Below are 12,535 nucleotides of genomic sequence, written 5' to 3'. Positions count from 1 at the left end.
TGGCTGCATTTCGGAGGGTCCCGTGTCTGCCCTTTATTATCTTCATTTGCCTTGGTGACGCCAGTGGGGTATCTTTGTTTCTCCTCCATCAATTGTTTGTTGACTGTTGACTGTGGGGATTGTTATTTGTGGTCCCTTGTCTCCATTTGGTGTTTTCTTGTCGGCTCTGTGCCTTTGTTATTGACATCTTTGCCCTTACATGGCTCCGGAAAAACCTAATCTATCTGAGTCATCAGGTTCCAAGCCTCATAAGAGGCGGGCCCCGATTCAACCCCCCATTAGGTTCCGTTTGGATCTATGTAGGAGTACTTTGTTTCCTGAGGTGTGGGAAGAACCTCTAAATGACCTCACGCATGAACAGAAGGAGCGATTGAGCTCCCTGGTGGTACATCCATTTGTCCCTTGCAAGTGTTTCCATCCCCCGACTCTGGACCAGTTGAACATTGTTAGCAAAGTGGAGCAGTTGTTCTCTGCCATTGGGTGGGAACGGTTTCTGGTTATTGACTACCCCTCATACGAGGAGTTCTGTTATGAGTTTTATGTCACTTTCGAATTTGAGAAATCTGATTTTCTGGCATTAGATACACCGGGGGTGGTCAAATATAGGTTGTGGGGTACCCACAAGCACATTCTATTAATGAGTTCAACATGATCCTGGGCTTTGTGAGTGAGGACACTCTCTCCTCCGACACGTATATCAATAGGGCGTGCGACTTCACCAAACCCTTGCGAGCAATTATATCGAGATCTGGAGGAAGTGGTCCACGAATACTCAACTCTACGACCCGAGTTAGTCCAAGGCCTCCTATCTTGAGGATCCAGTACTGAAGGTCATTCATAGGTTTCTAGCCTATAACTTTTCCGGCCGAAAAGATTCCTCTGGCACTCTCGCCAAAGCTAAATTTTATTTCCTCTGGTGCATGCGTAATAAGGTCTAGGTCAACTTTGGTTGTTCGGTAGTCTCTTAGTTGTAGTCCGTCCTCCGCAAGCGCCATAAGCCCTTGATTATGGGCTCACTCATCACATACTCGGCCGTCCACTTGGGAGTGTTTGACCTGGATAAGGACCATAAGCTCACCAGGGCTCGCGAGCTTGAGTCTTTGGACCTGTGCAATTTGGAACGGATAGGCGTCATTCGCAAGGTGGGGGAGGCCTATCAGTTCACACCTCCTGGAAAGGGTGTGCCCCAACCCCGGGTTCCCCCCACTGTGTCCACCTCGGAGGCTGGTCAGGCAGGTCCTTCCTTCTCCGCTGCTCCATCCTCTTGGGACACCTAGTTCCATGCTCTGTAGGACTCGAAGTTGCGTGGGATTAGGAGACATCTTCAAGAAACCTTTTCGCAACAAAGCAAGGAGAAAAATATGGAAAAGGATTCCTTACAAAAAAAAAAAAAACAAACACTTGTTTAGCAAAAGTGAAGGTGGCGGCGAAACTATAAATAGGACAACAATAGACTAGGATTAGGTATCTTTTGTCTTTGGAGCATTGTCTTCTCCTTTTGAACGAAAACTAGGGACCAGCGGTTGTACCGTTTTTCTTACTTTTTTCATGAACTAAATTCTATTCCATTAAAACTGTCAATTGCATCATCGTTATGAGGCAAGGCTAGCCGCCTTTATTTAGTTGAGGAATGATCAAGACCCGGTGCATAGACAATTGTGAGGTCTTTTTAATTATTCTAAATTCGGCATTCGTGAGTATTTAATTATTCTTTGTTTCAATAGCCTATTATTGTTTGGGTTTATTGGATTAATGTGGCCAGTTATTCAATTGTCTGAATAGTATACTGCCAATTAGGACAAGGGGTGCGTATCACTTGATTGTCTTAAATTAGTGGCAAATGGCACAATTTCATTGCCTCGCAAGCAGTCTAATCTATGTCGTAAGAATAGTTAATCTAGTTTAAATGAACCCGCATGTGTGTTTGTTAATTAGAATTGGGTCTTTCTAATTCCTAAAACTGTGAATAGATTAAATCTTTCGAGCGTCTCTAGGGTTATCTATTTTACAAGGGAGTAGTTTAAGAGCGTCTTTGGACTACCGTAAAATTAAGGAGATATTGGTAGTTTGACGGTTGCTAAATTGCTAGAACCAATTTATTTGCGAGCGTGTGAATTATTCTTGGCATCTATAATCAATTGCGTGAATCGGTGCCGAAATTATTTCCTTGACTAGGTTGTGTCAATTAATTGTTTATTATATTCTTTAACTACTGCACTTTCTTGCAATTGGAAATTTAGTACTCTTATATCTTTAATTTGTTCTTTTTGTCTTCCTTTCTAAAACCCCCCAAATTCTCTGTGTGTAATAAATCTATCAGTTCCCTGAAAAACGACCCTACTCAGCACTATACTCGTTTAGTTTTGAGAGTAAGTCTTAATATAAATTTTATTTTTGATAGTTTGACAGCCACCAACTATACTGATGGTCAAATATAGAGGTGGCAAGACTTCCAAGTTTATCCATGCCTAAAAATATGAAAAAGATGTCAACATATTCTTAAAGTGCATTATAACAATATTGTGCCCTTACCCAAAAAAATTTTTTTTTGGGGAGGGGGGGAGGGGGGGTTCTTCACAACTAGTGTTATATGCCAGTATTCTTTTTTTTTTTTTCGAAAATGATAGATGTTTTTATTAATAAAATCTTATAGTATTTGAGCAACGATCCAAAAAACTATTGTTATATGCCAGTATTCGTAGGATAGAAATGTATTAGTCGGTATTGAAAGTTTCTAGTTGTAGTCGAGTCAAAAACTAAAAATTCCAAGACCAATAATTGCATGATTGACAGTAGATAATTCGTTTTTTCAGAAATTGATAATTGCATGATTGATAGTTGTAGTAGAGAAGGATGTCGTTATTGCTGGCTATACAGGGAGTAACATAAGTGAAGAGGCAAAATCAGAAAAAAAAAAGAGAGACAAAATCAGATCTTAGATATAATTTATATAACCCAAAATTGACCCAACCATGGAGATGAAATATATAAATCAAGGGACCTCCGATGTCTATTCTACAAAATTATTGAAATCGATTCTTTGTACTGAAGATTTAGTTTTACAAATGTCTTCAAAATGCTTGCTATTCTCACAAGCCAATAACACTTTTTCATACGTATTAAATGGTTCCATCAATCTCCTATCATTTATATCTTGAATTAATAAAAGCAACTATTGTTTTTGTTGCTTTGGAAGATTAAATAAACCCACGTGTTTACATGAAAAGAAAATTTGCTAGCAAAATGCTTTTTAGAGCGTTTTTATCATTATTTTGATTACTTTCTCACAAGATAGCAAAAAAAGAAAAAAAGAAAATGGAAGTGATGGATTACGTCCCATGAAATATATATAAATATATATATGGGATAATTTCAAAAACCTCTCCGGAGGTTTACGACAATGTCATTTGACACCTCTAAACTTTAAGAAATCTCACATATGTCCCTTACTTTTCAACTTTTTATAACTTTATCAGCCCATTTTAAAAGATACTATGATTTAAGAGCTCATTTTGGGAGAGATAAAATATTTATATTCCAAAATTACACTTTTTTGTGGACCTTTAGTTTTCATCCTTAAGAATTACAATATATTAATTAGGTTGAAAGACCTTTTGTAATTTTTGAAGTCATCAGTCTAGACAAGGGAATGCAAAAGAAAAAATTATTATAATTAGAAAAAAATAATATTTTGTGCCTTGAAAGTACCTCAAATTCGTTTCTAAATGTATTGTTAATAATTTATTTTTCTCTTGTTCTCAAGCCATCAATTTGGAAAAAAAAGTTAGAATACTTAAAAAATTCTGAATTCATCTAAAAATACATTGAAATAAAGAAAGTTCGTGTTATGTTTTCAAAAAAACCTCAAATGAGTTTGTAAATATAATTTTAGAAAGTTGTGTCTGTCTATGATAGTCAAGTCTGTCCAAAAAAAAAAAATTAGAAAGTTCGAAATTCTTAAATTTTTAAAACTACTCAAAGTTCAGGGGTATAAAGTGATATTGCCACAAATCTCAGGGGAAGTTTTTGAAATTATCCCTTTTTTAGCAAAAGGTTAGACTTTTTTTGATGGGACAAATTCTGCATTGCATTCCTGAACTTAAACCAGTTTCTCACTTTGTATTCTAAATTTAAATTTTGAAAACTTTGCACCTTAAACTCTTAATTTTGAATACTTTATATTGTAAACTCTCAAGTTTTGAAGATTGCCTCCAAGCTTTGCACTGGATCAAGAATTCTCAAGAGAGTGGTTGACAAAGTATGCAGATTTATCAAACAGTTTCCTCATGGGCACTAGTGCAGGAGGAAACATAGCCTATCATGTTGGTCTTAGTGCACCTTCTTCTGCTGATGATCTTCAGCCTTTGAACATTAAAGGCGTGATTTTGCACCAACCATTCTTTGGTGGCAACAAGAGGACGGATTCGGAGTTGAGGGCTGTAAATGACAAGATTGTACCACCCTGTGTTAGTGACATCATGTGGGAACTTTCATTGCCCGTAGGCGCTGACCGAGATCATGGATTTTGCAATCCAGTATTGAGCATCAAACCCGGACAATTCGATCATATTAAAGATTTGGGACGGAAGATTTTGGTGACTGGCTATGATGGTGATCCATTGTTTGATCGTCAAGTTGAGCTTGTATAGATGTTGGAGGACGAGGGTGTACCTTTAGTGGCTAAGTTTGCACAAGGAGGCTATCATGGTATTGATGGTTTTGAGCTTCCTAAACTTAAGGTCCTGTGTCAGGTTGTCAAAGAGATTATAATCTCCTTTGTAACAACAGCTTAGAAAACTAATGTTGCTTTGTGATTTACTTGGATGAGGAATAATTTCTTGTTTAATTTCTTGTGTCAATTTTCATAAATGAAAATTTATTGTTGATTAATTTTGTGATGTTCTTGGCACCAGAGCTGTGGGCATGGATGCTACGGTAGATTGGTTTTCTCATTGGAGGCAATTGGTGGTATCGGGTGCTTGACTTGAAAACTTCACTAAATCAAAATTAAGAAATTAGAATTTAAATTGATAGACTATGCATTAAGCTTTATATAAAATGTTTATGTGACAGGATTATATTTCGAGGATTGAGGATTCTAGAGGTTTTGGGTTCTAATATCATGTTCCATCCTCACTTCTAAAATTCTACCTCTTTCCTGCTGAAAAAAAATTACAAAAAAAAAAAAAATTCTTCAACCAAATGCTGCTTTCAAAAACCTTAAAAAGGCCGTGGATTACCATATTCATATGTTTTGGATTGCGCAATTTAGATCATCTATTTTTGGGTCCATTTGTAATTTGATTTATATAGTGTAAGAAAACCTGCTTCACGCAAATTCGTGGCATTTAAGAAACAAAAAAAAAAAAAATTAAAAGCTCGTAGCATTTTTTATGCAAGTGGAGCTCTTCTTCACAAGCACATTTTTTCTTCACGCATACTCCCCATGTCTCTCCTGCATACACATATTCTGTGTTCGAATAGAGTAGGAATTAAAAAAAAATCTAAAATAGTAATTTAACAAACAAAATAACAATATCAATATTAACTAAATAATATCCATAGAATAGAATACTTAAATTCAGCGCTCAAGTTTAGCTGATTGTCAGATGGATATAATAGATATGACATTGTAAATTCAATATTCGTTTGAATTGAGGAATTTGAAATCCATCTAAATGGCTTTAGTTGTTTGGATTGTTTAATAGGCATTTAACTATCCAATATACCAATTATTAAAATATATTTTAAATACTAGAATAATTTGTAATTTTCAAATTCAAATACTTAATAAATAATATAAATAACTAGAGGGATTCAAGAGGATTTCAAACCCTTGATTAGATCCCTCAATCCAAACGCAACCTAAATGTTTTGGCACTTAAATTTCAATCTTCAGTTTTCATATTCTAGTTTTCAGCTTCCAATGTTGATATAATAATCCCGTAAGCTGCAAACAAACAACACTATTTGATTGGATATGAGTTTATTTGGGTGATTTATTTGAGATAATTACTGTAACAATTTTTGTGATGTAATGTATGTGAGATGAAAAGGTGATTGAAATTTGTCAAACAAATTATTTTATCTCAAAACATTTCAATCTAAACACACCAATATATCATTAGCATTAGGGCAAAATACACTTTATCCCTCCGTGGTTTAGCACTTTTTTATATAACCCCACTATGATTTTAAAAATTATACATAATTCCATCATAACTTGGATTAAAGTATCAAAATGACGGAATTTGCATTCCATAATGAATTCAAGTAAAATATCAAAAGTACTTCTATGTAAAGTTGAAATTATTTATTAACTAAAGCGGGTTATGTATATATTTTAAGAATTATAAGGGGGTTATATGGTAAAATACTAAATTACAATGGGGTTATATGGTAAAATATAAAATCATATGGGGTCAGAGTATCATGTATATTATGTTTATATATTTTGATCACTTCATGCATTTTAGTTTTTAAATAAGGATAATTTTGATATTTTATGGATTCCGTTACAATGATTATTTCTATTATTTTGACACTTTAATCCAAATTATGAGATGGTTATATATAACTTTTGAAACTATACAGAGGTTATGTGAAAAATTGCTAAGCCACGGGGAGTAAGATCTATTTTATCCTTTGCATTATTGTGATGGATTACAAAATTTGTTATCACATCAAGCATTAAATATAATATCAGTAATCACCTTTTACCACTTTAATTTCACACTTAAATGACAACTTCTTCTTCTTCTTTTTTTGAATTTTTTCCCGTGTTTTGTTGCTGACAATACCATTTAAACAACCGCCAGGCTGCGGGCGCTAGGCCCCCTGTTCTATCATCATGTCAAGACAGAAGAACTAAGCCAAATTAGCAATGATTGTAACGGTGACGTTTGAGGAATAATTGTAATGCAACACTATCATTTTGAGAAATGTTAGTAATAAGAGGGGATAAGTAGAATGGTGTCGTATGAATGGCTGAGTTAGTTAGGAATAGGCACGTGGGATGTAACAGAAATTGGGTGGCGGTAGTTAGTTATCCTATTTGTACCAGTATGATTGGCAAAAGAGGTATCAGAGAATAACAATTGCATTTTCCTCTTCTCTTACTTTCTCTCTCTAGTTCCTCTACTCTCTGTACTTCTCCTCAATCTTCTCTCTCTCTCAGCTCTTTCGAGCTTCTCCTCCTTCTTCAATTTAGGGCTATGGTAGTAGAAGCCTGACAAGTGGTATCAGAGCTTGTCGAATCCTTGGAATTGAGCAGCAATGGCGGAGAGTACCAGGTTCAAGACTTTGGAAGAACATATCAAGAAACAAGATTCCAAGCTCCAGAAGGTGATAGAAGGTCTACAGGCTTCGCACCACCAACAACAGCAGCTTCGCGAGGAGTTGCGAGCAAAATTAGAGAAGAACAACAAAAGAATGGAAGGTCTGGTAACAAGAATGAAACAAGAGTTCAGCTCCTTCATGAAGATGATACTGGAAAAAAAGAAGCTGAATTATGAGCCTGGAAGAACCATGAGTGATCAACCACCACTGCTGCCGACACCACTACCTAGTTAGAGGCTGCAAGTTGGATTTGAAAGCAACAGGACTCGAAGAAGAGAGACAAACAAGGTCCTGATTCCAAATCCACCAAAAATTGACTTGCCTCTATTCTCTGGGGAAAATCCAAGGGAATGGATTCGAAAATGCAACAAGTATTGTGTAAATTACCAAATTCCTGAGGAACAGAAGGTGGAAGTGATCGAGATGTATCTGGAAGGGAAGGCAGACAGGTGGTTCCAGGGAGTTAAAGTGGAGAAACCTGAAATCACATGGCTGATGTTTGAAGAATTATTGTGTAGGAGGTTCGATAACAAGGCAAGTAAAGATGTTGTGGAGGAATTCAACAAATTGCACCAAATAGGAAAGGTTGAGGAGTATCAGGAGAAGTTTGAAGAACTCAAGGTTCTCATGACAGTGAAGAATCCACATCTGAGTGAAGAATATTTCGTATCAAGCTTCATCAGTGGACTGAAGAATGAAATCAAGACTATGATCAGAATGTTGAAGCCTACATCTCTATCTGAAACTTTTGAATTGGCAATTTTGCAGGAGAATGCGTTGAACCTGCAGTCCAGGAACCCTAAGGAGAACGTAATAACTAACTTAGAGAATAGGTTTGGGATCTCAAAAAGTTCATCTCAGTAGTTGAGTCACAATACACATTACAAAGTACCCCCTATTAGTTTATTCAGAAATACTCACTTCAAAGGCAAACCTGTTTCAACTACTAAAGCAGAACCATGAAGAATCTCAGCACAGGAAATACAATATAGAAGGAACAATAGCCTATGCTTCAAGTGTGGAGAGAAGTTTGGGCAGGGACATCAGTGCAAACTCGGCCACCTGAACTTCCTGATCAATGATGAGGAAGAGGACACTGAATTTGAAGATACACTGGGGGAGCAAGATGAAACCACAGGAAATCCAGGGCATTTCATGGAGATGTCCCTACACACACTGTCTAAGGCACTTAAAAGAAAAACAATTACATTAGTAGGAAGACTGGATGGGGAAGAAATGCTGATCCTGGTGGACACAGGCAGCTTTGATAGCTACATTAGCAGTGAGAAGGTAATCGCCTTTGACATTCATTATAAATTAGTAAATCCTTTTTCTGTGGTTATGGGGAATGGAGCCTGTGTAACCAGTAAGGCAATATGTCCTAAGGTGGTATGCGGGATTAATCAACATAGGTTCTGCTATGACCTCAAAGTAATGGATCTACATGGATGGGACATAGTATTGGAGGTGGACTGGATGACTCAGTTCAACCCTATCGCTTTTGATTTCCACAAGCTGACTATCTCTTTGCAATATCAATAAGAAGCAGTACACTTGCATGGTCAGGTTGAAGATTGTGACTTAGATTTAATCAGGAGAGGTGACCTGGGGACATTCATTGAATACAAGAGACAGTTGTGCATGTCCATGAGAGTAGGATAGGGTGATCAGGTGCAGGGAAATGACATTTTTGCAGGAGTCCAGGGTATTATTGAAGAATTCACAGATGCGTTTGCAGCACCCATTGAGTTACCACCAGTAAGGAGTATAGACCATGAGATACCACTAAAACCTGAATCTCAGCCCTTCAAGATGAAGCCTTATAGATACTCTCACTCTCAAAAGGAGGAAATTGAACAACAGGTTAAGGAGATGTTGCAGCATGGAATCATAACTCACAGTAACAGTAACAGTCCCTTTGCTTCTCCAGTTCTACTTGTTAAGAAGAAGGAAGGGACCTGGTGTTTTTGTATAGAGTACAGAAGACTGAATGAGATGACCATCAAGGACAGGTACCACCATACCCAATGTAGATGAACTAATCAATGAGCTAGCAGAATGCAAATATAAATCAAAGTTGGACCTTACTACAGGCTACCACCAGATCAGGGTCAAGCCTAAAGATACATACAAAACTGCTTTCCAAACACCTTGTAGTCATTATGAGTTTCTAGTAATGCCTTTTGGGCTGACAAACGCCCCAACCACATTTCAGGCTCTCATGAATCAGATATTTCAGCCTTACCTGAGAAAATTTGTTTTAATTTTTTTTATGATATATTGATCTATAGTCCTACATTAGAGCTACACTAGCAACATCTGAGAACAGTTTTATCAATTTTGAAGGAACATAATCTGTTTGCAAAACGTTCCAAGTGCTCATTTGCACAGTTAACAGTCGATTACCTTGGCCACATTATAACAGAAAAAGGGGTGTCAATAGACAGTTCCAAAATAGATAGTATTTTAAAATGGCCAAGTCCAAGGACAGTGAAAGAATTAAGGGGATTCCTGGGATTGACAGGGTACTATAGAAGCTTTATCAAGCATTGTGGCATCATTTGCAAGCCCCTGACTGAATTACTAAGAAAGGACAGCTTCGCATAGAGTTCAGAGGCTCAAGAGGCCTTTCTTGCACTGAAAAACATAATGTGCACTGCACTTGTTCTTAAACTACCAGACTTTCAGAAACCATTCACCATTGAGACTGATGCCAGTGGAGGGGGAATTGGGGCAGTGTTGATGTAAGAAGTACATCCCATAGCTTTCCTTAGCAAAGCATTGTCTCCAAAAAATCTGGGACTATTAGCCTATGAAAAGGAATTGCTGGCTTTGGTAATGGCAGTAACTAAGTGGAGACACTACTTGGTGGGGTATCACTTTATTATCAAGACTAATCATTAGTCACTAAAATATCTGTTGGATCAGAAACTTACAACTGCACTGCAACACAAGTGGTTCACCAAACTGTTGGGTCTAGATTATGAAATTCAATACAAAAGGGGGTGGAAAATAAGGTGGCAGATGCCTTGTCCAGATTACACGAAGGGGGCAGCCTCACCCCACTACTATAGGGTCATGTCTAGCATTGTCAACAGTTAAACCAAATTGGATACAGGAACTGCAGGAAAGCTACTCCTCAGATGCTCGCTGCAAGGATATCATCTCTTAGTTGCTCCTGGATCCTAACTCGCAACCAAGGTATGAGTTTAACAATGATTTGCTGAAGTACCATGGTAAAATCTATGTGGGGTCAACTACTGGTCTGAGGGCCAGGATTATACAGGCATTACACTCTTCTGCTGTGGGTGGCAACTCAGGTCAAAGGGGATATTGGCAGAGGATTAAATCTCTCTTCTATTGGCCAACAATGAAGCAGGAAGTTATTCAGTTCATACAGGCCTGTGATGTTTGTCAAAGATATAAATCTGAACATGTACATCTGCCTGGCCTGTTACAACCCTTGCCTGTCCCTCGTTTGGCATGGACACATGTGACAATGGATTTCATAGAGAGTTTACAAATTCTCAGGGTTATGATACCATCATAGTGGTTATTGACAGGCTGACCAAGGTGGGACACTTCATAGCACTAGCTCATCCATTTTCTGCCAAGCAAGTGGCTCAAGTCTTCCTAGACAGCATTTTTAGACTGCACGGGCTACTAGAGTCTATTGTCACTGATAGGGATAGTATCTTCACCAGTACATTTTGGCAAGAATTGTTCAAATTAGTGGGAACTAACTTGCATTATAGCTCAGCTTACCACCCTCAATCAGACAGGCAAAGCGAAAGATTGAACTAGTGTGTTGAATCTTATCTCAGGTGTATGACTAGAGAATTTCCAACTCATTGGAGCAGGTGGCTGGTAATGGCAGAATGGTGGTACAATTCTTCTTACCACTCCAGTTTGCAGCTGACTCCATTTGAGGCCTTATATGGCTATAAACCTGTTCCCTTGCCACTTGGTCCCTACTTAGACACTATTATACCTGCAGCAGCTCAGCTCCTTCAGGAAAAAGTGAGAATTTCTAGTAGTCTCAGAGATCACTTAACTAAGGCACAACAGAGAATGAAGTTCTTTGCTGATCAGCAGCGCACTGAACGATCTTTTGAGGTAGGAGACTGGGTCTTCCTCAAACTACAACCCTATAGGCAGCAGACAGTTGCTATCAGGAAATGCCTTAAACTTGCTGCCAGGTTCTACGGACCTTTCCAGGTTGAAGCCAAAATAGGAGCAGTGGCATACCGTCTCAGGTTACTTGTAGGGGCCAGAATTTACCCTGTGTTCCATGTTTCCCTGTTGAAGAAGAAGATTGGGCCAGTGCAACAAGTGTCTGAAGCATTGCCAGAATTTGACAGTATAGATCAGTGTCCCTTGCAACCAGAGACTGTGTTGCAAAGGAGAGCCATTATGCGCAATGGACAGCCAGTTATCCAGTTCTTAATCAAATGATGTCAACTGGGAACTGAGGAAGTGTCGTGGGAAGACAAGGAATTCATACAATCTCAATTTCCTCATTTTCAGTCTTGAGGACAAGACTTTTCTTTGTGCAGGAGGTAATGTCAGGACAGAAGAACTAAGCCAAATTAGCAATGATTGTAACGGTGATATTTGAGGAATAATTGTAATGCAACACTGTTGTTTTGAGAAATGTTAGTAATAAGAGGGGATAAGTAGAACGGTGTCGTATGAATGGTTGAGTTAGTTAGGAATAAGCACGTGGGATGTAACAGAAATTGGGTGGCGGTAGTTAGTTATCCTATTTGTACCAGTATGATTGGCAAAAGAGGTATAAGAGAATATCAATTGCATTTTCCTCTTCCCTTACTTTCTCTCTCTAGTTCCTCTACTCTCTGTACTTCTCCTCAATCTTCTCTCTCTCTCAGCTCTTCCGAGCTTCTCCTTCTTCTTCAATTTAGGGCTATGGTAGTAGAAGCGTGACATATCATAAGACAAAGCACCGAGCATCGAACTGTGTCAGAGCACCACAATTGGCTCCTCGGACCACAATCATGCTTGTTTCTGGAGGCCATAGTGATGCTCAAATTTTAAAGAGTAAAGTGAGATGAAATTTTTATGATTTTTCGTGAAATTTCTATTTTATTTTTTTTGTTTTCTATTATATAGTGTTATTTTAATTTTTTTTATCATTTTATTAGATATTAGAATTTAAGGAAACAAAAAAAAAATTCTA

General features: G+C 37.7%; 2 protein-coding genes across 2 annotated transcripts; both read left to right on the top strand.

Moving 5' to 3' along the window:
• Positions 1-4,286: 4,286 nt before the first annotated feature.
• On the top strand, positions 4,287-4,649 carry LOC113707073 (carboxylesterase 1-like). Its single transcript, XM_027229233.1, has one exon. It carries the CDS (start codon positions 4,287-4,289, stop codon positions 4,647-4,649), a length of 363 nt encoding a protein of 120 aa, XP_027085034.1.
• A 3,112-nt stretch (positions 4,650-7,761) lies between these two features.
• On the top strand, positions 7,762-11,793 carry LOC140013764 (uncharacterized). Its single transcript, XM_072063856.1, has 7 exons — positions 7,762-8,148; positions 8,317-8,805; positions 9,001-9,350; positions 10,457-10,539; positions 10,659-10,774; positions 10,870-11,051; positions 11,163-11,793. The coding sequence occupies exons 1-7, from the start codon at positions 7,762-7,764 to the stop codon at positions 11,791-11,793; spliced, it is 2,238 nt and encodes a 745-aa protein (XP_071919957.1).
• The last annotated feature ends 742 nt before the right edge of the window (positions 11,794-12,535 follow it).

Source organism: Coffea arabica, chromosome 8c, assembly GCF_036785885.1.
Source record: "Coffea arabica cultivar ET-39 chromosome 8c, Coffea Arabica ET-39 HiFi, whole genome shotgun sequence".
Taxonomy (NCBI): Eukaryota; Viridiplantae; Streptophyta; class Magnoliopsida; order Gentianales; family Rubiaceae; genus Coffea; species Coffea arabica.
Note: the sequence above shows the minus strand (reverse complement) of the source record. Positions and strands in the feature narration are given on the sequence as shown.